General features: G+C 52.9%; 2 protein-coding genes across 2 annotated transcripts; both read right to left on the reverse strand.

Annotated features, from left to right (window-relative positions):
- Nucleotides 1-813: 813 nt before the first annotated feature.
- On the reverse strand, nucleotides 814-19,151 carry CEACAM19 (CEA cell adhesion molecule 19; the record flags this gene model as incomplete). The annotated part of the gene is made up of 7 exons (XM_080644746.1): nucleotides 814-867; nucleotides 1,566-1,673; nucleotides 2,386-2,468; nucleotides 3,789-3,835; nucleotides 8,347-8,497; nucleotides 16,506-16,874; nucleotides 19,097-19,151. The coding sequence occupies 7 exons, from the start codon at nucleotides 19,149-19,151 to the stop codon at nucleotides 814-816; spliced, it is 867 nt and encodes a 288-aa protein (XP_080500872.1).
- Nucleotides 19,152-20,506: 1,355 nt separating this feature from the next.
- LOC308235380 (transcription factor BTF3 homolog 4-like) lies at nucleotides 20,507-22,802 on the reverse strand (the record flags this gene model as incomplete). The annotated part of the gene is made up of 3 exons (XM_080644140.1): nucleotides 20,507-20,676; nucleotides 22,062-22,261; nucleotides 22,504-22,802. 3 exons carry the CDS (start codon nucleotides 22,800-22,802, stop codon nucleotides 20,507-20,509), a joined length of 669 nt encoding a protein of 222 aa, XP_080500266.1.
- Nucleotides 22,803-23,348: the final 546 nt, after the last annotated feature.

A 23,348-nucleotide genomic window follows, 5' to 3' on the forward strand; every position in this document is an offset into this window, starting at 1 on the left:
CCCGACTCTCTCCCCTGTCAGAGTATCCCTCCAGGAGAGCATTTTCTCCACTTTGTTCGCTGCCAAAGCTGCAGGATCTAGAACTGTGCATGGCCACACAGCCTGTTTATTGCTGAATGAATGAATGAGTGAGTTAAGGGCCAGAGACTGGGCTCCCATTTGGGAGTGGGGGTGGGGTGGGATGGGGTGGGGTAGAGAAGGGAGTCCTGCCCTGAGGGATTTGGTGAGATCCAAGGTGGGGGCAACAGGCAGAAGAGGGCCACAGGTTCTGAGAGATGGGTTAGAGAGGGCTGGGATCTGCCTGAGAGGGCAGGGCTGAGGCAGCCATAGTAACTGACCAGGACTGTCCTCTGGGCCACAGACCTGTGAGGCCAGCCCTCCCTGCATGTATGGTGGGGGGTTGCCTTGTCCCCAGGGAAGGGGCTGGGAAGGCAACCAGGGAGTGGGGGGGGGGTGTTATGGGCTGACAGTCATGAGTCCCCCCAAGTGGGCGCCTGTGAGGTCTGGCTGGAGGCAGGCCCCAGACCACCCTCCTCACCCCCAAATATCCCAGTGGAGGAGGAGGGGGAGGCAAGAGTCTGCTTTTCCCAGCTCATGGCTTAGGTCAGGCTGCTGGAAGGACCAGAGGAAGGGCGGGAGGCACACCAGAGGGTGAGCGAGAGGATGGGCCCTGCAGGGTCTCCTGTCCCCGCTGGGCACCTGCCTGGGGTCTTGCTGTGTCTTCAGCCAGTCCACAGCTCTGCCAGCCTGGTTCTGCCCGGTCCCTGGGGAGGCCTGAGGCCTTCCCTCTCCCACCGGCCTGGCTGGGACCCTTCAGGGGCTTGGCACCAGCTGGCAGTAAGGGGCAGGGTCCGGGTTCAGCAGGTCCTGGGGAAAGAGAGAGAGGGATTGTTGTTGGGGTGAGAGTCGGGGGAAGACAGAAGAACCAGCTGGAGACTGGGAGACACAGCGGAAGACACACCCATGCAGAGAATGGCAGGCAGAGACGGAAAGAGACTTAGAGACACAGAGGGACCGGAAGAGCCAGAAAAAGGGGCAGACGGAGCGACAGAGATGAAGAACGGGAGAGGCAGACACAGAGAAGGATGAGAGGACACAGAGAAACAAGAGGTGTGAGGAGATAGAGAGGGAGAGAAAGATAAAAGGAGGGAGGAAGTGAGAGAGAGAGGGAGAGAGGGGGGGGGTAGGGAGACATACAAAGGGATCTGTAGACAGACTCAGAGGCACAGAGAAGGAGACAGAGACCCAGGGGCAGACAGATGGCGAGGGGGGGTGGGGTCTGAAGGGGTTGAGACCCAGGCGGAGGGATGGGCCTTGACCTGCTGTGTGCCCCTGGGTGAGGCCCTTCCCTCTCTGGGCCTGGTTTCCTCCTGTGAACCCACAGCCTTGGACCCTGTGACGAAGGAGGGAACTGCAGCCTCAGGAGGCTGTGACGGGCTTCCCCGGGACTACAGACCCGAGGGGGCGGGCTGGTGGTGAGGACAGCCCCACCCAGCGGTCTTCCTGACCCTCCCGCACCCGGCTCCACGGGGTCCCCGCCACCCGCCTGCCTCCCAGCCTCGCACCTGGTAGTGGTGGTCCTCCGGCACCGGCTGCAGGGGCGGGGGCTGCAGGGGCGGGGGCTGCAGGGGCGGGGGCTGCAGGGGCGGGGGCTGCAGGGGAAGAACACAGGTGAGCCAGGCCCCGGCACCTCCCACCCTCTGCCCTGTGATGTCATTCCCGTCCCCATGGCCCCTCCCTGCGCCTCAGTGTTCTCCTTTGAGAAATGGGTGCCAGGGCACCGCCTCCGCTCAGCCTGACCGCCACCCCAATAATGCCCAGCCTCCCCGCCAGCAACGTGGTTCCACGTTTTCAGTCTTAGCTTCTTAGGTTTCTCCTCTTATTTAATTTCATTCTTATTTTCTCGAGCCTGCCCCTGAGGGTAAGGGGAATCTATGCTCAGTGCAGGAAACAGAGACAGAGGGAAACGGAGCCCGCGGCCTCCGGGCCCAGACACAGTGGCCTTGTGCTGCTTCCTTCCAGCCGCCTTTCCTCTGGCCTTCATTATTTTTTTAAAATATATTTTTATTGACTTCAGAGAGGAAGGGAGCGGGAGAGAGATAGAAACATCAATGATGAGGGAGAATCATTGATCGGTTGCCTCCTGCATGCTCCCTACTGGGGATCAAGCCCACAATCCTGGTATGTGCCCTTGACCGGAATCAAACCTGGGACCCTTCAGTCCACAGGCCGAAGCTCTGAGCCAAACCAGCGAGGGCTCCTCTGGCCTTTAAACAAGGAGGATGCTGGAGGGGCAGCACAGCCCCCAACTGCACCACCGGGTGCCACAGCCACTGGGGGGGAGGCGCCAGGGCAGAGAGGGCTGGGCGGAGAGGTGGGGCTCACCAAGGCGGCGCTCACGGACCCCGGGCCATGGAGCGGGGTCGCCAGGAGGACCGGAGACCGCATCGCCTCATAGATGTTGTCACCTGAAGCAGAGGACAAGGGGAGGAACAGCTGACGGACGGCCCACAGGCCCACTCCGGCTGCTGTCGGCACCCATTTATTCATTCAGCGAACAGTTGTGCAAACCCCTCTTCTAGCCCAGCCCTATGCCAGGGACACAGCAGTGACGGAGGCAGCCCGGGCTCGCAGTCCAGTGGGGGGTCAGCCCTGCCCGCAGACAGGGGACGACCCCGAGTGGGCAGGGCTGGAGTGGGGGAGCCCAGATGGCTCCGGGAGGGGTGTTGAGAGGGCTTCCTGGAAGAGGGAACATCTGAGACTGTCAGAGAAGTGAGAGCTGTGCACAGGCCAGAGAAGTGCATGCAGGGGCCCAGCAGTGAGAGACCCTGCCATGTTGTGTGTTTTTTAATCCCGCCCCCCCCCCCCCCCGCCCCAGGATATGTTACATTGATTTTATTTTTAGCTTGTCTTTAATTTTTAAAATTGATTTCAGAGAGGAAGGGAGAGGGAGAGAGAAACATCAATGATGAGAAAGAATCATTGATTGGCTGCCTCCTTCATGGGGATGGAGCCCACAACCCGGCATGTTACATTGATTTTAAAGAGAGGAAGGGAGGAAGAGAGAAACATCGATTGATTGCCTCCCATACGCATCCCGACCAGGGATTGAACCCAAAACCTAGGTATGTGTCCTGACCGGGAATCAAACCTGCAGCCTTTTGGTGTAGAGGACAATGCTCCAACCAACTGAGCCACTGGGTCAGGGCAAGCCTGCCATGTTTGAGGAACTGTAATATGTTTGTTCAGTCTGGATGTATATATATTTGTTTTGTTTTGCTTGTTGGTTTGAGGATGGGAATGTAACATGTGAGAGATGAAGCCAGGAAAGTCGGCGGGGGGGAGGGGGGGGCTGGTTTATGGGAGTCCTTGAGAGACATGTTGGGGAGCCTGAACTTCATCCTCTGGCACTGGGGAGCCATGGAAGGTCTTTGAGTAGAGTGACATGGTCAGAGTTTTAGAAGGACGCTGCCAGGAGTGAGGGCTGGCCGGGAGGCGAGGAGCTGGGTGTGGGGATCCGGGAGGTGGAGCCTGAGGTGGGTTGTGGCTGTTGGTGGCTGGGTGAGTGTGGTGCCTGGGGACAGGGAGTGGCAGACACTGAGCAGAGGAGAAAAACAGGTTTGGAGGCCCTCAGAATCTGTGGGCTGAGTCTGGGGCCCCCAGAGAGGGCTGGTGGGGCAAATGTCTGGGAGGCCCCAAGTAGGGGAAGGCAAGGGGGGTTGTTGCTGGGGGAGAAGAGGAAGGAGGCACGAGAATGCCCGGGTAGCAAGACGGGGCCCCTGGCTTACCAGTGTTGTGGCTGGGGCCCAGCTCTGGTTTCTCTTCAGTCACCATCCTGGGGGCATGGGGAGGGAACCAACGTTAGTACAGCGACGTCAGGGGGGTGGAGAGAGGCCCAGGGGAGCGCGAAAGCCCACCAGGCCCCAGAGAGCCATGGTCCCTGCTTCAGAGTGAGCCAGGATGAAGCCTGTCCCTACCCACGTCTCTTCTCCCATAATCCCCCGCCACACAGCCCTTCCTCAGTTTCCCCAGCCTCCACCTTATGCCAACGAGCAATGTTCCTCCAAAGTCACCATTTATGCAGACTACCTAAGCAATTCTGCTCCATCCACCTGCTCATGATTTCCTTAATATTTCTCTTTAGGCGTTCTCTCTCTCTCTCTCTCTCTCCCCCTCCCTCCCGCCCCCCACGCCCCGCAAGCTCCAAGAGCCCTTCTTTGGCCTCTGTAATTTGTTTCCTGAGCCCATGCAGCCTGGCTGGCTCACTCTTTCTACCCCTGTAACTTTCTAAATAAACTTTCCCTTGTATTTGAAAAAATAATTTCTTTTTAAATTGGCTCATTTGAATACTCTTATTTAAAAAGTACACTTGGCCTCACTACCACAAATTCGTAAATCCACTGAGTAAATATTTATGGGACACTGCCCATGAGCTGGGTACTGTTGAAGGCACTGGGGACACAGACCAACAAAGACCCCTGGAGTGGACACACTAGTGGGGAGAGAGAGAGAGAGACAGCATTGATCAGATGATAGATAGGTAGATGACAGATAGAGAATTTGAATAAACCATCAGCAGTAGAGAGAAAAGTATTATGAAGACATTATTAATCAATCCCAGCATCCTTCCCCACTGAACTTAGATGTGCCTCCAACCCCTTTTCACGGAGCTCTCTAGTACCTAGAACAGTGCCTGGCACATAGTAGGCCCTCAACAAATAGGTGATGACTGATTTACTGATCAGAATTGAAAAGTAATGCCAAAACCGGTTTGGCTCAGTGGATAGAGCGTCGGCCTGCGGACTGAAGGGTCCCGGGTTCGATTCCGGTCAAGGGCATGTACCTTGGTTGCAGGCACATCCCCAGTGGCGGGTGTGCAGGAGGCGGCTGATAGATGTTTCTCTCTCATCGATGTTTCTAACTCTCTATCCCTCTCCCTTCCTCTCTGTAAAAAATCAATAAAATATATTAAAAAAAAAAAAAAAGAAAAGTAAGACAGGCTAGTAAGCCAGGACAAGTGGAATCGGGAAACTGGGACAGATAGTTAAACAGCAGTTTGCAGCCATCCAGTAAATCCTGTCTTCCCTAAACCAGGCACACTCCACACATTGCAGACGGATCATGAGAATTCTCGCTTCATATTACACAGTGTTTTACAAAGTCTCATACTTTAAAAAGATATTAGCTTATAAGAACATGTAATAATCACTTCAAAATGCAATGGGTATTTAATTTTAGAGCGTGCCTTTAACATTTATATAAAACTAGTAGCCCTGCGCACGAATCTGTGCACCAGTAGCTCGCCAGTAGCTCCCTGCAGCCCTCCAGTAGCTCTCCGCCCCCTGCCCCGCCCTCCTGTAGCTCCGCCACCCCCCACATAGCTTGCTGCCCTGCCCCCTCCTGTAGCTCTCCCCTGCCCGCTTGTAGCTTACTGCCCCACCCTCCTGCTGATCCGCGATCTGGTTGTTACTCGGTCAATCGTTACGCTTCACAGCGTAATGACCACTTGCATATTACATCTTTATTATATAGGATGTTTTTTGTACTCATTCAATGGAAACTTATCTGGCCACCGGGTAAAACTAGCAATAAAGCTACTGGTCCGAAATTAAGAGGAGTAAGTGGCTTGCACTCCTCTCCCCAACCAGAGGGTAGTTTAAATCACCTGCTCAGGGAGACAGATGGCTGAGCAAACTGACAGCAAGTTACAGCAGATACAGAAGGTCACCTCCCTACAGATAACATCTAGGCCTCAGTTGTATTTCAGCTCCAGACCCAGAAAAGCAGCAAAACCAGGTGGGCCACACCAGGACCAGCTGCCATGACTGACGGCCCCTGCCCTGACACTGACCAGTCAGTGGAGACCACGCCCTGAAGGAGCACACCTAGGAAACTGATGAATAGTCTGCTGAACCCTCCCATGAGACCTCCCCTGAAATTCCTGCCTGCCAGAGAGAAATAAAAGCCTCAAGACAAAGGACATCAGGGGGGTGCCGGTGCCTCCTCCTTCTTCCCCCACAGGCCTGCATCCCCTAAACTCTAAGGGACCCCATGAGGCTTGCAACCAGGGCAGCAATGGGCAGCAGCAGCTCATCCCAGACAACGCCCTGAACCTGCCCCCAAGGCCCCCAAGCAGCCCAGCCTAGGCTCATTCCCCAGTCCTTTCTCGCGTCACTGTCCCCCGCTTTAATAAAAAATCCTCTAAATCCCCCTGACGGGTCGTTTCAAAGAGAGCTCATGGGACCAGAACCCGGAGCTCTTGGCCTGGGACCTAAGGTGGAAGTGCTCCCCAGGATGTAACAGACACTCCACAGTGCCATGTTTTCCTGAGGAGATGAAGGTTTAGCTACTCATTTCAATGATTAGTGATGTGGGAACGTAAATAAATGTTTTTCAAGTTTAAAAAATAAAATAAAATAAAATTCACCCGGACTCGCGCTGTGAAACTTCTGCAGGAAGTCAAGCCCCCACACCCCGGGCCCCTCCGCTGGCCCTAGGCAGACCCGCTCAGGGCCAGGTCCCCTGCCCAGGGACAAAAGCTGTGTTCACCACAAAATAAAAGGCCAAACGGAGAGGCCACGAGCTTTTATCTGAGGCCAAATTGTGAGACAACGAGCTCTTCTCTGAGATAAAAAAAGAAGAGCGATTCAGCAAACAGCTGGCTCAGGCAGAAATCCAAACAGTGTTCCGGCTCGGAGGCGAATCTTGAGAAAGGGGAGGGATACAGTGACATCACGAGGAGGAGGCATTTCCTCGGTGCAGATAAGGGGACACAGTGATGTTAATTCTAAAAAATGCTTTAGGTGGTCAGCCTGGTAGTCACCATCAGCCCGTAGCCCTGGGTTTTCTGTGCAGTGGAATCAACTCAGCCTCCTTGTTATTTTGCAAACGGTACTTTGGACACAACACGGCTTTAATCCCAGCCCAGAGGTTGCCTTGCCCCGTTTAACATCCAAAGCTTTGAGGGATGAAATGTTCAAGGCACCTTTCTCCCCCAGCCCCCTCCCCGCTGCCCTCTGACGGCTGTCAGTCTGTCCTCTGTATCTATGAATCTGTTTCTATTTTATTTGTTGCTCTGGCTACATTTTAAGGTGGTTCTGCTTATATTATTATTATTTATTTTATTTTTTTAAATATATTTTTATTGATTTCAGAGAGGACGGGAAAGAGATAGAGAGAAATATCAATGATGAGAGAGAACCACTGATTGGCTGCCTCCTGCATGCCCCCTACTGGGAGGGATCGAGCCCGTAACCTGGGCATGTGCCCTTGGCTGGAATCGAACCCAGGACCCTTCAGTCCGCAGACCGACGCTCTATCCACTGAGCCAAACCGGCTAGGGCAGCTTATATTATTTTTTTACAGCTCTTTCCCACCCCTACTTAGAACGTATCAGAAGACAGACAAGTAAAATGATGAAGGTCAAGAAAGCACAGCACAGATGCTTCAGAGCTGAGGGAGAGAGAAGACTGCTACCTTCACTTCCCAGGGGTCGCAAAGAGGCAGGACACTGGGCATCTATCTGCAACCAGCTCAGGACCAGCTCTGAGGAGGCTGATCTTACGAGAAAGGAATTTTTCATGAACAGACTGCCTCCTGGGGAAACAGGCCCCGACCCCTCCTTCCCTCTCCCCCGCCCCATGCAGAGGTAGGCAACCTCTGGTGGCTTTGCCTGCCCACCACACACTCCACTTCTTCAGCAATAGCTTCTGGCTTTCCTCTGGGGAGCCCCTCCCCACTCTCAGTCCGTCTGATCATGTGAAGCTGGGTCTGTTTCCAACTCCAGGGCTGCACGAATAGCCCAGGTTCGGCCAATTGGAGCATCACAGCACCCGGCCACAGTGCCTGGTCCACGCAAGGACTGTGACTGAAGGCCGCCCTCTGGCTTTGCTGGGACTATCAGGAGCTAGGTCCGGTCCTTCCTCTGCAGCGGTTGAGCTGGCAGGGTATAAACCTGAAGCCACCAGGGCCTTTCTCGTCATGCTACAAGGTAAAAACCTGCCTGGGAATGAAGCACCATAGAGGAAAGCAGAGTTGAGAGATGTATGGAGGAGTTTCCTGACAAAATTGAGTCCCTGGATCCAGCCATACCTGAAGCTCACGTAGGACCAAAACTCTTTCTAATTCTTCGTAAGCCAATTTAAGCGTCGGGGTTTAGTCCCCTGCAAAGCAGAATTCTGTCTAATACAGGACAGAAAGATTCTCTCACCTCAGGAGTGCCAAGCTTTGATGAGATTGTGTATGAGCCGGATGATGTGACTTGTGGAGGAATCAGTTAATGGGATGGATTGAGAGGGGGTTGGGGAGGAGACAGAAGGGACGCAGAGTGGCCTGGGGCCCCTGTACCTGTGCCTCTGGCCCCTCCAGCCTCTTGTCACCAGGAGATAGGCAATGCTGCCAACGAGGAGGGACGCAGCGGCAAGAGATCCGATGAGGATGGCAGCCACAATCCCAGTGCTCACAGGCAGGTGTGTCACGGGCAGCTCCGTGAACTTTCCTGAGGAGAATGAGAGAGATTATAGAGCACTGATGTGTGATTGCAACTTCCCACCCCAGAGCTCTCCCCCGCTTTTCAGACCTGAGTTGATTCCACTGCACAGAAAACCCAACGCATCGCCCGGCTGGAGCAGCTCAGAAAGGTTGTGAGTTCGATTCCCCATCAGGGCACGTATGGAAGGCAACCGATTGATGTTTCTCCTCACATCGATGTTTCTCTCTTGGGGGGACTACAGGGGACTCAACTTGAAGGGTTCTCAAATGCAGCGTGCCAGATTTGGGACAAAGCCTACCTGACTTCTAACTCCCACCATGAGGGCCCCCAGCCTTTAATCTCACGTTGGACACTTATGTCCCAACCCTTCTTGGCAGCGGAGTTCACAGACTATGAGGTCAGAATCCTGGGGTTCTAGTCCCTGCTTCCTACTTGCTATGTTGAACCTTTCTGTGCTTCAGTTTTCCCATCTGAGAAATGGGGATAATAAGAATACCTACCTTATAGGTTTGTTGTGAAGATTGAATGAGTTTACACACACACACACACACACACACACACACACACACACACCTCAATTCTCCAACAAAGTAGATTCTATGCCACTGACAGATGAGGCACAGAGAGGTGAATTGACCTTCCTGAGGGCTCACGGTAAGTGATCACACCTGGGCCACCTGAACTAATAGCCGCTCTGTGTGGCTTCTAAAAGATGACTGAGTCCTCAGAGCCCTTGAATGGTGGGAATGAGCTATTTCAGGCTCTGAGCAGGTAAAGACTGTTATTTCCAAATGGACTAGAGCCTCTCTCTCTCTCTCTCTCTCTCTCTCTCTCTCTCTATATATATATATATATATATTCAAATTAATAAATGTTTGCCTATTTCATCCATCTCCCTAAAAGTTTATCTGTTCAAAGTGCTCAAAACCCATTTTAAACTTTATTCTTGTCACTCGGGGGAAGGGGATAGCCTGTGTCCAGACTTGCCTGGTATTTGGGCATATTCAGTAGTAGTCTCCATCCCCAGGGAATTGGCTAAGTCAGACCCATTTTGCAGATGTACAATCCAAGGCCCAGGGGGTCACTTTGGGCAAAGGATAGAAAAACTGTCCCCTTTCCAGAAACTGCATCAGCAACTTTTGCCCCTTCTAGCTTATCCAGTCCCCACACAGCAGGTAAAACTCAGTGGCTTCCCTGAGTGACTCAGGAGGTGGGCAAGACAGGCTGTGTTCTGGCTCAGGGAACCTCCCCGACCCTGTCCTTCCCCCTCCTCTCACTAATTGCCCCATCTTCCCACAATGTCCAGAGCCCCCTCGGCCAGGACCTGCTTGCTCTGCCACCTGCTGCCCAGTCCACCCACCCACTCTCATCACCCCCGACTCCCTTCCTCACTCTCTTGGTTGTCCAGCCTTTGCCCATGCTGTTCCCTCTGCCTGGCATGCTCTTCCCCATGTGCTGTAGCTCCTCCTCATGTCCCCATTCCAGCTCTTCTGGAAGCTGTCTCTGATAACCCAGGCCAAGGAGACTCCTGACACACCTTTTCTTCATGGCTTACTTACTTAGCTATGCAATGAGTGTCTTCATGCTGGTAGAATGGGCATGTGGGTGTCTCCCAGGACCTCTGCCATACCACCATTGTGGACAGGAGCATAGCAAGGTCACATCACAGAAGAGCATACCAGTGCAATCAACTTTGGGAAAAATAGTAATTCACAGGCTTTTCGGAGGGATTGACCCCAATCCCAGTTCTGCCTCGGGCCTCATTAACATATTTCAATCAGTATAGACCCACCCCTTGTCACAGTTGATTGGTCAGGATGGGCATCAATCCAGATGTAAGCCAATCAGAACTCTTCATTCACTTGGCCTAAGTGATTGGTTCAGGCTGATCCAATCAGAGTGAGGTGAAGGGCTGTAGTAGAGTCTGGGAAAAGGACTTTCCTTGTTCCAGAAGTCCTGGAGTTGTGAGGCCCGTGAACGCGAGTCATTTTGCTCCCAGGAAGGCATTCTCCAGGCCTCCTTCTTCCTTGGAAAGAGAACCTTGAGTTTTCTCTGGGCAGAAGCCTGCCCCCAATAAAGACATTTTCCAGACATTCATGCGTGAACAGCTTATGCCTTAAAGCACCGTGTTGAGCAAACAACACGCGACATTGCTTCTGACATAGAAACCCCGGGCAATTTCACATACAGATTTCTGTGTCCACAATTCCCCACTTTATAAGGACACCAGTCATATTGGATCAGAGTCCACCCTACTGGCCTCAATATAACTTGATTACCTCTGTGAAGGCCCTATTTCCAAAGAAGGTCCTATTCTGAGGACTGCGGGTTAGGACAACATATCTGTCTGAGGGGACCTAATTCCACACACAGCACCGCCCAGCCTGGCTGCCTGTCACCCTGGAGAGTCCTTGAGCTGCTCTGGATTCTCCATCTGTTCCTTTGCCGGAAGCAGTTTCCGCTGCTGCAGCAAAAACCCTGCCCGGTTCGCATGATTAAGCGTCCTCTTTTTAGAACTCGCTGTATTTTCTGCCTTTTATTATAGACAGCGAGCATGTAAACAGGGAGCCTGCGAGTCACTGTATTTTCCAAAGCTGATTGCGACGGGACGCTCTTCCGTGATCCGACCTTGCCCTTCTCCTCTCCGGCGGGAGGCCCTGACACCCCGGCCTGAATCTGGGCCCACCTTGGAGACTCCCTTGTCATCTAAAGGATGAATGCAGCGAAGCCCTGGCCGGCTGGCTCGCTTGTTTGGAGCGTCGTCCTGTACCCCCCAAAGGTTGCGGCTTCAATTCCTGGTCAGGGCACATACCTAGGTTGTGGGTTCGGTCCCCAGTTGGGGTGTGTATAGGAGGCAGCCCGTTGATGTTTCTCTCTCAGATAGATGTTTCTCTCTCTCCCCACCTCTTTCTCTAAAATCAATAAACATATCCTCAGGTGAGGATAAAAAAAAAGGAATGCCTGTAGGTGGCACTGTGTGACTTCCAAGGCCAGGTCAGAGCCCTCCGTTTCTGCCTCGTCTTTTGGAATACTTACTCTCCACGGCTCTCTCTCCCTCAGGACCTGCTGCTATGCTGTTTTCAGGCCTCCCTGGGCCTGCTAATCCTTCGCCCGGACTCCTTCCAGAGACTCCCTTTCTCAGCTTCCTGTTCAACCTTGCACGGTCATGTGCCCCAGGCTCAGCTGTACCCACGTGAGACTAGGCTTTAGAAGCTAGAGGCTAGGCAGGGGCCCCGGGCCAGACCTGTGATGGTGAGGACGAGGTCGACATGCCCACTGACGTATAAACGCCACAGGGGCAGAGATCTCCGTCCTGTTCCTTCCCTGAACTCAGTGCCTCTCACACAGCAGGTGGGCAATGGATGTTTGTTGAATGAATGAATGAATGAATGAACGAATGCAGCTTTCCAGTGCCCCGCAGGCAGGCAAGCAGGCAGGCAGGCAGGTGCAGTTTTGCTGAGGAATTGCTGGTTCCTGGTTCCCAGCCTGGAGGCCCCGTGGACACCCAGGACTCTATTAAGTCCCTTTCTGCACAGGCCCGCTGGGAGGGGGGGCTTCCCTTACAGCCAGATCCCCTCATGATTAGGAGATATAAAGCCTGCCAGTTACCCAGAATGCAGGGAGTGCACCCTGCCATCTCCAACCTCCACCATGGAGGGGCTGAATGTGGGGCCACAGTGGCCCTCACAAATAAACGCCCTGGTTGCCAAGGTGACCGTCCTGATGTGAGGACACTCCCAGCTCTGTCCCTAATCCCCATGAATTCAGCCTCTGCCATTCCCTCTGCTCTTCCTTTCCCTTTGCTCTTCCTTTCCCATTGAGCTGAACCGCTTTGCGTCCCCACTTCCTGTGCTCAGCCCTCTGAAAGCCAAGGCAGGCCCGCCAGGCCGTTACTTTCTGCTCTCCACGGGACCCCTCCCTCCACGGGACCCCTCCCTCCACGGGACCCCTCCCACCATGGGACCCCTCTCTCCACGGGACCCCTCCCTCCACGGGACCCAACCCACCATGGGACCCCTCCCTCCACGGGACCCCTCCCACCACGGGACCCCTCCCTCCACGGGACCTCTCTCCATGGGGCCCCTCCCACCATGGGACCCCTCCCTCCATGGGACCCCTCCCTCCATGGGACACCTCCCACCACGGGACCCCTCCCTCCACGGGACCCCTCCCTCCATGGGACCCCTCTCCACGGGACCCCTCTCTCCACAGGACCTCTCCCTCCACGGGACCCCTCTCACCACGGGACCCCTCCCTCCACAGGACCCCTCTCTCCACGGGACCCCTCTCTCCACAGGACCCCTCCCTCCACGGGACCCCTCTCCACGGGACCCCTCTCTCCACAGGACCCCTCCCTCCACGGGACCCCTCTCCACGGGACCCCTCCCTCTACGGGACCCCTCTCTCCACAGGACCCCTCTCTCCATAGGACCCCTCCCTCCATGGGACCCCTCTTTCCATGGGACCCCTCTCTCCACGGGACCCCTCTTTCCATGGGACCCCTCTCTCCACAGGACCCCTTTTTCCATGGGGCCCCTCGGTGCTTCCTTGGAGTCCCTGTGATAGAGAAAGAGCCAGGTGGCAGAGGCACCAAGGGATGGACTGGGACCCAGCTGGAGCCTTGGCTCTCCTCCTCCCAGTGGTGTGGTCTTGGGCCCTCTCTGGGTCTCAGTTTGCCCCTCTGTAAAATGGGGATCACCCCAGGGCTTTCCCAACAGGGTTTGTGAGTTGAAGTCACAAAGGGTTTGTGAGTTGAGGTCACAGGGAATGAAATGAGTTGAGGTCAGCAAAGTTCTGAGCTAGAGGTGTGTGGTATGGAGTACATGCCCCTTAGATGGGAGATGGCATTGCAATGATTTTCTCAGTGCCTGGTGTGTGCTCAGCACTGCTCTAGGCACCAGGGGATTAATGGTGAAGGAAAGGATAATAAATACTAATACATCCTATCTAATAAAGAGGGAATATGCTAATTGACCCTCACACCATCACAAAGATGGAAGCGCCCACAGCCAATAAGGAGGGAATATGCTAATTGACTGCCCCGCCCTCAAAGATGGTGGCACCCACAGCCAATAAGGAAGGAATATGCTAATTAACTGCCACACTCTCAAATTATGGTGGAGCCCACAGCCACAAGATGGCAGTGCCCAGTCCCCTCAGCTCCCCAGCCACCCAGGACCAGTCCGAGGCACAAGCAAGCCTCGGATGGCAGCTGCCCAGTCACTCAGGGCCGGCCTGAGGGACAACCAAACGACTGAACAAGCAGGCTGTGTGGGGCGACCTGGCTGGCAGCGGGGGGGCAGTTAGGGGCGACCAGGCAGGCAGGCAGGCAGGTAAGCAATTAGGAGCCAGTGGTCCAGGATTGTGAGAGGGATGTCTGACTGCCTAAACCGGCAGTCAGACATCCCCCAAGGGGTCCCAGACTGGAGAGGGTGCAGGCTGGGCTGAGGGGACCCCCCCCCGTACATGGATTTCGTGCACCGGGCCTCTAGTATTATGATAATTATAGGTGTTGAGTTCTTGCTCATCTTCCCAGCCCTGATCCGCAGCTCCCCATCTTGTTTGTCCTACTTGGTCCCACCCCCTTGGACAAGGGGTGGACCCTCGACTCAAGGGGAAGCAAATCACAGGCCAGGCTGGGCCAGCCAGATTCTCTCTCAGTCTGTCTGTCTGTCTCTCCAGCTCCTTTCCTTTTTATCGCCGCATTCTGGAAGAGGAGATTCAGAATATGCAGAGAAGCCTGGGCTCACACACTATTTAGTGTCCTGATGGGAATCCCAGGCCACGGAGAGGAGCATGGAGCCCTGAGCAGAGATGAGACCATCTATGGCGCCCTCTGGAGGAGGAGGGAGCACTTGCCTTCCTGACAACTCATTTCCCACCAAGCCCTGTGGGCCCCACCCATTCATTCAACAGTGTGTCCTGCCCTGCTCTAGGCTCCAGGGAGACAGCTGTGAACCCAGGCCTCCTGGCACTCACATCCCAGGGGCTACCACTGGGGCTTTACAAGATTGCCCCCACCCCCACCCGCCTTGACGCCAGCTGGAGAGAGCGTCTGTCCTTACAGTCTCAGCCTGGATGCAAATACATCCTTAGGAGGCTCTCCTTGCTCTCCTGCCTCAGCCAGGCTGGTCTGTCAGCTCAGGTTCCTCCTGGATGAAACAGAAATCCAACCTGCACTGGCCCCACGGATGGGCTACACTGTGACTCAGATCATTCCCTTTTTCAAACCTGGTATGGCTTCTTGTCAATCTCCCCATGGCTGACAAGCCTGATCCCTGTGCGCCTCTCAGACCTCACCTAGAACACCCCACGTGCTCACCACCCTGTAGCCATGGCATCGTGCGGTCTATGCGCCGAACACACTGAACTAGTCTTGCCTCAGGGCCTTCGCACTTGCTGTTCCCTCTGCCAGGAACTTTGTCCCCAGAAATCTGCCAGGCTTCCTGCCTCCCTGGCCTTCTTGTCATCTCTGCTCCTGTCCTGTCTCCAGGGAGGCCTCCCTGATGACCTCCCACCCCAGATCACATCATTCTGTTTAATTTTTTTACTGAACAAGTGGTAACCTCTCTGTACCTCAGTTCCCCATCCGTAGAATGGAGACCATGATGGCACCTGCCTCGTGGGAGGTTTTTTTTTTTTTTTTTTTATTAAAGTTTTCATTCATTTATTTATTTAGTCAACAAACATTAACTGAGAACCTATTATGTTCCACACATGGTGGTAGATGTTGGATGATAAAAGGATGAGTACATTCCATTTCTCTAATTTTGAAGACTTACTCTCCCAGGGAGACCAACATGTGAACTGATAAATTAGAATTCATTATGAAATTTGCAAAGGTAACTTTGGGGACATAAATGATGAGTGATCGGGTCTGCTTATTATTGCCCCCTCCCCTCACCGGCTTCTTTGAAATGTAATTGACATATAACATTTTTAAAAAATATATTTTTATTGATTTCAGAGAGGAAGGGAGAGGAAGAGAGAGAGATAGAAACATCAATGATGAGAGAGAATCATTAATCGGCTGCCTCCTGCACACCGCCTACTGGGGGGCAAACTCATTAGTCAACAGAGCGGCAAACGGCGGCTCGTGGACAAGGGTGGGGGACCTTTTTTCTTCCAAAGGCCATTTGGATATTTATAACATCATTTGTGGCCATATGAAATCATCAACTGAAAAATTAGCACCCAGCTGGCATGGCTCAGTGGTAGACCATCGACCTATGAAACAGGTGGTCACAGTTCAATTCCCAGTCAATTCCCATACCTGGGTTTTGGGCTCGACTCCCAGTAGGGGGCGTGTAGGAGGCAGCCGATCAATGATTCTCTCTCATCATTGATGCTTTTATCTCTCTCTTTCTCTCTCTCGCTCTCTCTCTCTCTCATCTCCTCTCTGAAATCAATAAAAACATATTGAATAAAAAGATCCAAGCATTAAAAAAAAAATAGCCTGCTGTATTTTGTCAAACATTTAATTAACTCATCCCTAGTGCCTTGGCAGGGCCAGACCAAAGGATTTCACAGGTCTTATACAGCCCTTGGGCCATACATTCTCCACCCCTGCCCTAGGGCATGTTTCCAACAACCTGGCCCGTAACAAGTGCCCAAGAAATGGTAGCCGTTGCTGCTGTCCACTACCCCGTCTCTTGTGTTTTTTCCAGAGTGGATTAATCAAAAAACACTTGATGTATGAACATGAAGATTGAGTGATATAGTGTATCCCTCTGGACCAGGCATACACTAGGTGCTCAATAAGTGTTTCATTAATGAGTGCATGTGAGGAGTAAGTGAGATGGTCCACTCGCCAGGTCTGTCTCTGTGTTTGTCATTCGATAGATATTTTATCAGCTAATGCACATGGGGAGTAAATACCTCCAGAGCCTGGCAAACGGGAAGTGCTCAATCCATGTGTGTTAAATGGAGGAAGTGTTTGCACCGGGCCCAGCACGTGGTAGCTGCGCAGGGTGCATGAGCCTTCCCACTTCCTCCCCCAGCCCCCAACACTCACCGGGCACCTGGACCTCAGTCTTGGCCCGCATGGTCCACGAAGGGTTGATGTGGACCTCCACGTGGTAGGTGCCGCTGTCTTTGGGCTGGGCGTCACGCAGCAGCATGGAGCCGTTGGGGAAGCCAACGATGTCACGTTGCTCCATGGCGCTGCCATCTCTCTGGGGCCGCGGTAGATCAGGGATGTAGGTGAACAGCCTTGTGCCTCCATCTGTCTCCTCCCCCCGGTACCAGATGAAGTCTTGGAAGGTGTCTGGGATGCCCTGGACAGACAGGAGGACGTCCTGGTTCTTTTGAGGTCGCTCTGGAATCTTCTGGATGCGGAGGGCTGCCCAGGAGCCTTGGGGGACCCAGAGGGCCAGGACTGAGGCTGTGGGGAGTTACAGGAAGGCCTGAGATCAGAGGTGTGTTGGGCAGGAACCATAGCATTCTCTGCCCTGTAAGTCCTCATCTGAGGGTAAGAGCTCTCTCTGCGTGTTGTTCTTTGGGAACAGTGCTGGAATTGACTAGTAATGTCTGCCCTGGGTTCAGGAGTGGAGACCTGGGTATGGATGCCACAGATTTGCCATTCCATTGGTCCAGAAGGTTTTCTGCCCTGAGATGCTGTGTGGCCTGCTTCTAAGCACTGGGAGTCTCTGAATTCATCTAACCCAAGCATGTCAAACTCACGGCCCATGGGCCACATGTGGCCCACAACGAATATTTTTGCAGCCCAGCCAATATAACAGTATGTAAGAAATGTTTTAATAAAAATTTCATAACTTAATTTTTACAATATCCTGTTATACATTATCTATATAAAAGGCTAATATGCTAAGTGTCCTTCCCACCTTCTGACTGATTGCCATGACGCGCACTGACCACCAGGGGGCAGATGCTCAATGCAGGAGCTGCTGTGATGCACACAGAGAAATGGCACTGTGGACCTGGCACTCAGCTTTCCCCAAGTGGGACACAGGCCCTGCCACCACCCTGGAGCAACAGCCCACCAAATCACAGCCAATGCTGCCGAGACCCCATGGCGCAAAACGCAGCCCATACATAGCCCAGTCTGGAAACAGTCGCTGTGGGTGCCGGGTAGTGACATCACGTAGCAACACCTGGCTTTCTCTCTCTAGCGACTAGCCTCCTTGGAGTTCCAGGAACACAGGTGAAAACATTTTACACTTCAACCAAATGCCTGTGAAGCATTTTCCTGTGCCTCATCTCATTTGATCCTCACAGAAGTCCTGGAGTAGGTAGATAGGAGACTCGGTGGAATCTTATTTTCTTTTCATTAGCCGGAAAACTGAGATTTAGAAAGCTTAGAAACTTGACCGGACTGAAAAGAAGTAAGAAATGGTGGACCTTGAAAATGACTTCAGGTTTTCTCACTGCACAGAATATAGTCAAACACTGCTGCAGTTAAATATTTCACCCTTTGTTCTCCCTGTGTGATCTACAATAATAATCTGCTTCGTGTTGATATTTATTGCTGTGTTGCTGACAATTACCTGAAAGAGAAGTTGGGGTGCTTCACTGGGCTGGAAAACGTTTAGCTACATCAGAAAGCAGGTCTAATTAAGCAAGTTTGTTCTATACACATAAAAGGCTAAGTTAACTCGCACATTCGTCATACATATAAAGCTCTTGCTGGCGCCAATCCCACACGTGTGTTTCGATCTGTCATTATCGATTGTGAATTTGGTTGACACTTCTATTATAGAGAAAGGGGTAATAGCGATATTAAAATATTTCTTCTAATTAATTTCCTTTCAATGTGCATGAATTTGTGCACCGGGCCACTAGTTATTAATAATGAACTACAACGTCTGCTAATGACTGATTACTATAATTGCGTTGCATTCATTTCTCTTATGCGCCTTACGCGCAGGTGCACCATTTCTCTCCACTAATACCAGCAGTGAATATTTTAGCAGCCAATTGCCACGTCATTAGTCTTGGACTGATTTGTTCAGTGTGTACAACAGGAAATAGTTTGCTTTTGGAGAAGAAGAAAAATAGGTTTATTTGCATTACGCTTGTTAATTTGTGCAGTTATTCAGTGTCTGGTAAGTTCATGTTCAAGAAAAAATATTAATTTTTATTAAAATGTTTTATTATTTTATGTTAACAATTACTCATTTATTTCAGCCCTTTGTATTCAGCATGTCTCTATCGAAATAAACCTGTTTCTATGAAAATTGAAGCTTTTTTTTTTTGCGGCCCACACAAACTTAAACTTGTTTATTTGGCCCGTGTTAGCCTTTGAGTTTGACATGCTTGATCTAACCAATACTTATAAGCACATATATTATTTATGCTAAAATGCCAATTATACATGATATGTCTAAAATTCCCTTGATATCTAGGCACTGGGGATGCAGCAGGGAACTGAATACACAGATAAATTCTTGCCCTCATGGTCCTAATATTCTAGAAAATTCCATAGATAAAATGGTGATGGGGTTGTGACTCTGCTCCTCCCCCTTTCATCCTTCTCTAGTACTTTCATCTCCCCTGACAACGTTTCCTTCTTCCAAGGGGAAACCCCACCCCCTGGGCTGAGTCTCAGCTGCTCGCCTAGGCATTGGGGGCGCATTTCCTCCTTACCTGAGAGCAGGAGGCCCTTTGAGAAGTGGCACTGGGTCCCCGTGGGAATCTCCATCTTGGCGTCCTGTGGAGATGCCACCTGCTGGGCACCGAGGGGGCTGGAGGGCCAGCCCGGGCCGTCTGCAGTGGGCCAGTTCAGCGAGGACCCCGGGGGAGCCTCCGAGACACGGTGCGCCCACCGAGCCCCGGCACCCTGTCCTCAGGCTCCGGAGCTTCCCCTGTGCACCCTGGGATGAATGTGCAGACACCGGTTGGACCTGTTTCCCAGCGACTGGGGAACTTGCTGGGGTTTCCCAGCACTCCTCCCTTGACCCCTTCAGTCTTTTTCCCACTCAGCCTGACTGTCAGGAGCAACAGCAGCAATTATAACGACAGTTCCAGTGGCCTCTGGTTGAGCAATGCCCCCCGCCCCCAGGCCGAAAACGCACTACTGCCTCATTCCACATCTGCCATGAGTAACTTTTCCCATCTTAGAGATGAGGAAACTGAGGATAAGGAGAGTGGCAGGTCTTCCGGAAGGGGGAGATGGGATTGGACTTGTGGCTGGCTCATTCTAAAGCTCTTAGCATGGCTTTTCAAAAGCATTCATTCATTCATTCATTCATTCCAACACACACTCCCTATGCCAGCTCCACGCTGGGTGGTGCTGGGGGCAGTGATGATTAAGACAACTCCTGCCCTGCTCTCAGCCCACAGTGGGGCTCACATGTCTGGGGGGGGGGACAGACCCATCTCCAGATAAGGGTGATGCAGAGTGATCAGCACTGGGATGGAGGAGCTCGGGGGCTGGGAGAACCCAAGGGGATGCTTCACTCAGCTTGAGGGGCAGGGAGGGCTTCCTGGAGGAGGGGACAGCTGAGATCTGGACAGCAAAGATCTCTGCGGCCCAGAGGAGCCAGTGTAGACGATGGTAAGGCAGTGTAGAAAGCGGACAGGGAGGGTGGTGTACACAAGCGTGTCAAACTCGCGGCCAGTGGGCCGCATGCCTTGTTTAAATAAAGGAGGCATGCGGCCCGCGGCCAAGAGTTTGACATGCTGGGGGGGGGGGGGCAGCAGCTTAGCAATGAGGGCAAGGTCAGTGGATGCAGTTGCCCAGGGAAGCGGCTGCGGGCCGTGTGAGGACTGTGCGGAAGGGGGCCGTACAGACAGTGTGGGTGTCAGTGCATGGCCGGGAAACCCAGGGGAGACCACCTGGGGAGCAGCGTGGGCTGCGGGCTAAGAAGCTGGTCAGTTAGTGAAGAGCCGTGCCGCGCGGGCCGGCTGGCAGTGGTTGCCACGCTCGCTCACACGCGGGCACAGTCACGGGGCACAGTGAGTGAGGGGCACAGTGAGGGAGGGGCACAGTGAGGGGCACGTGCTCCCCTGTGCAGGTGGCAGCCTTGCCGTCCACCTGGCTGGAGGGGGTTGAGGTTAAGAGGCTGAAGTGGGAGTGTGGTGGGCAGGGTCCTGGCACCCTTCTTTGTGGACCTTCCCATCCAGGGACCAGGAGATTCGGGCGGGTGGGCGACGTCTGGTGGAGACAAAGCGGGCCTCCGGGCTGGGCGGGGCCTCCTGGGTCTCAGCCTTGTTCTGGCGCTTGGCTGGAAAGAGGAGTAAAAGGGACAGCTCCCTCCTCACCTGCCCTCATTTAGCCGACATCTCGGCAGCAGAGAAAGGCGGCTAATTGAGGAAACAGGACAGGCAGGTTCAAGCCTCAGCTCTGGCCCTGAGCAGCGGGGTGGCCTTGGACAAGTCTGTGCCTCAGTTTCCTTTTCTGCCAACTGGAGCTGACAGGACCACAGGCAATGGGAACATGCACGCTCTCAGCATGGTACCTGGCACATAGTAAGTGCTCAACAGACGTGACTATTATTGGGGACTGAATACATAGCCTGCTCTGTGATGGGCAATGTTGGGGACCCAGCAATGACCCAGACAGCCCCCCCACTCCGGCTTCATGGGTTGGACAGTCCAACGGAAGACAGACTCTTCCCCGACAGTGAGGACCCACGGGGGGCAAGACTGAGCTGGGGGAGTGCAGAGGGGCCTGAGTGTGAGGGGGGCAGGAGTTGCTGAGGGCTTTGCAGAGGAAAGGAGGGCTGAGCTGTGCCCTGGAGGTTACGAGGGGACGTGACTGGCTCACGGTTGTAAGTGACAGCACTGGGCATTCACTCAGGGTCTGTCTCGGAACCATCATCCTGTTATCCCCAAACCCGGGCTTCCATAGGTCCCTTCCCCAGCATTCCTGGTTATTCACCGAAGATTTCTCTTTACCTTGACTCACAGGTTTTTTTGTTTGTTTGTTTTGTGTGTTTTTTCACTAGGCAAAGATCTTTATTAATCTGTTTCAAACTTTTTAAAAAAATATATATGTATTTTATTGATTTTTTACAGAGAGGAAGGGAGAGGAATAGAGAGTTAGAAACATCGATTAGCTGCCTCCTGCACACCTCCTACTGGGATGTCCTGCAACCAAGGTACATGCCCTTGACCAGAATCGAACCCTGGACCCTTCAGTCCGCAGGCCAACGCTCTAGCCACTGAGCCAAACCGATTAGGGCAATCTGTTTCAAACTTTATTCCCAAGCTTCTTCAGCTTAATTAGCTGCAAAGAATGATCCTATCTAATAAAGATGGAATATGCAAATTGACTGTAACTCCAAGACAAAGATGGCGGTGCCCACAGCCAATAAGGAGGGAATATGCAAATTGATGCAACAAGTCAAGAGGTGGAAGGCAGCTCTGGCTGGAGCAAAGGCGCTGCTGGCAGCCAAGGGCAGGAAGGCCTATTCTTGCACCAATCTTCATGCCTCGGGCCTCTAGTTTATGTATAAGCAAAAGCTGAAAAGAGCTGCCGTGTCCAGGGGCACTGGGCTGAAAAATATTAGAGATCTAGATTTTATCAGATCCGTGAACACAATCTGAAAACGCAGTCGTAATATAAAACAGCAGCTCCCAGAAACGTCTTCAAGTTTATCTCCTTCACAAGTTGACTCAATTCCGTTTGCTTCGTTCTTGGAAGCCTCATCAAAACTCTCCACAAGATCTGGAACTTCGCCATCATCATCCTCTCCAGTAGCAAGTGGTGCTTTCCCATCCACAGATTGTGTGGGCAGAGCTTCTGCCAATGTCCTTAATCTAGTCGGGCTGTCTGCACCGAGCTGCTTTAAGATGCGGGGTAGAGCCCTAACCGGTTTGGCTCAGTGGATAGAGCGTCGGCCTGCGGACTGAAAGGTCCCAGGTTCGATTCCAGTCAAGGGCATGTACCTTGGTTGCGGGCATATCCCCAGTAGGGGGTGTGCAGGAGGCAGCTGATCAATGTTTCTATCTCATCGATGTTTCTAACTCTCTATCTCTCTCCCTTCCTCTCTGTAAAAAATCAATAATATATATATTAAAAAAAAAGAAAAAAGATGCGGGGTATCATTTCTGTCAGCTGCTCTGTCTCAGCACGGCCTGTCATGGTGAAAGTGTTCGCTGCCAGGGATGCCTGAACTTGAGGGTTGTTAAAGCGGATCACTGTTCCTGGGTTTGTGAACATATGGACCTCTTCAATTCCAGAGATATGGTTTACCCCTGACTTCTTTAAGGAGAACTGAGGTTTACCATCTGCTGTCGCTGTTCTGTGAACCGCCTTCTTCTGTCTAGGAGCAGTTCCTTTCCCACCCATGCGCACTTGTGCCTGCAGTTTGGCGACTTTCTCTTGGTTCATGACAGTTTCTTTCATCTTGTTGGAGAGGAGACGGGGCCGCGCGGGGGCCTAGGGCTGACGCTCAGGGGGTCTGGGGCAGACCAGCTGAGAATACGCACACACGCGGGACGCACGATGGCCTTGACGCACAGGTTTCGCTTCACCCTCCTCCTAAAGACCCGAGTCCCAGGTTTGCGGAAGTGACCATGCCGCTCTGCTGGGGTGCCGGGTGCAGGCCCTGCTCCAAGCACTTGGCCTTTTGCGAGTCACTGGCACAGCCAGGAACGGTTCCTGGCTCAGAAGTGAAAAATAAAGGTCAGCCTGTATGCATCCTCAGAGCAATATCCATGCCACATGTGAGGAAACTGAGGCACAGAGACTTTTTTTTTTTTTAAATGTTTTTATTGATTTCGAAGAGGAGGGAAGAGGGGAAGAGAAATAGAAACACCAATGATGAGAGAGAATCACTGATCGGCTGCCCTCTGCAGGCCCCACACTGAGAATCGAGTCCGAAACCCAGGCATGTGCCCTTGACCGGAATCGAACCCGGGACCCTTCAGGCCTCAGGCTGACGCTCTATGC

The sequence above is a fragment of the Plecotus auritus genome (genome assembly GCF_963455305.1).
Source record: "Plecotus auritus genome assembly, chromosome: 10".
Taxonomy (NCBI): domain Eukaryota; kingdom Metazoa; phylum Chordata; class Mammalia; order Chiroptera; family Vespertilionidae; genus Plecotus; species Plecotus auritus.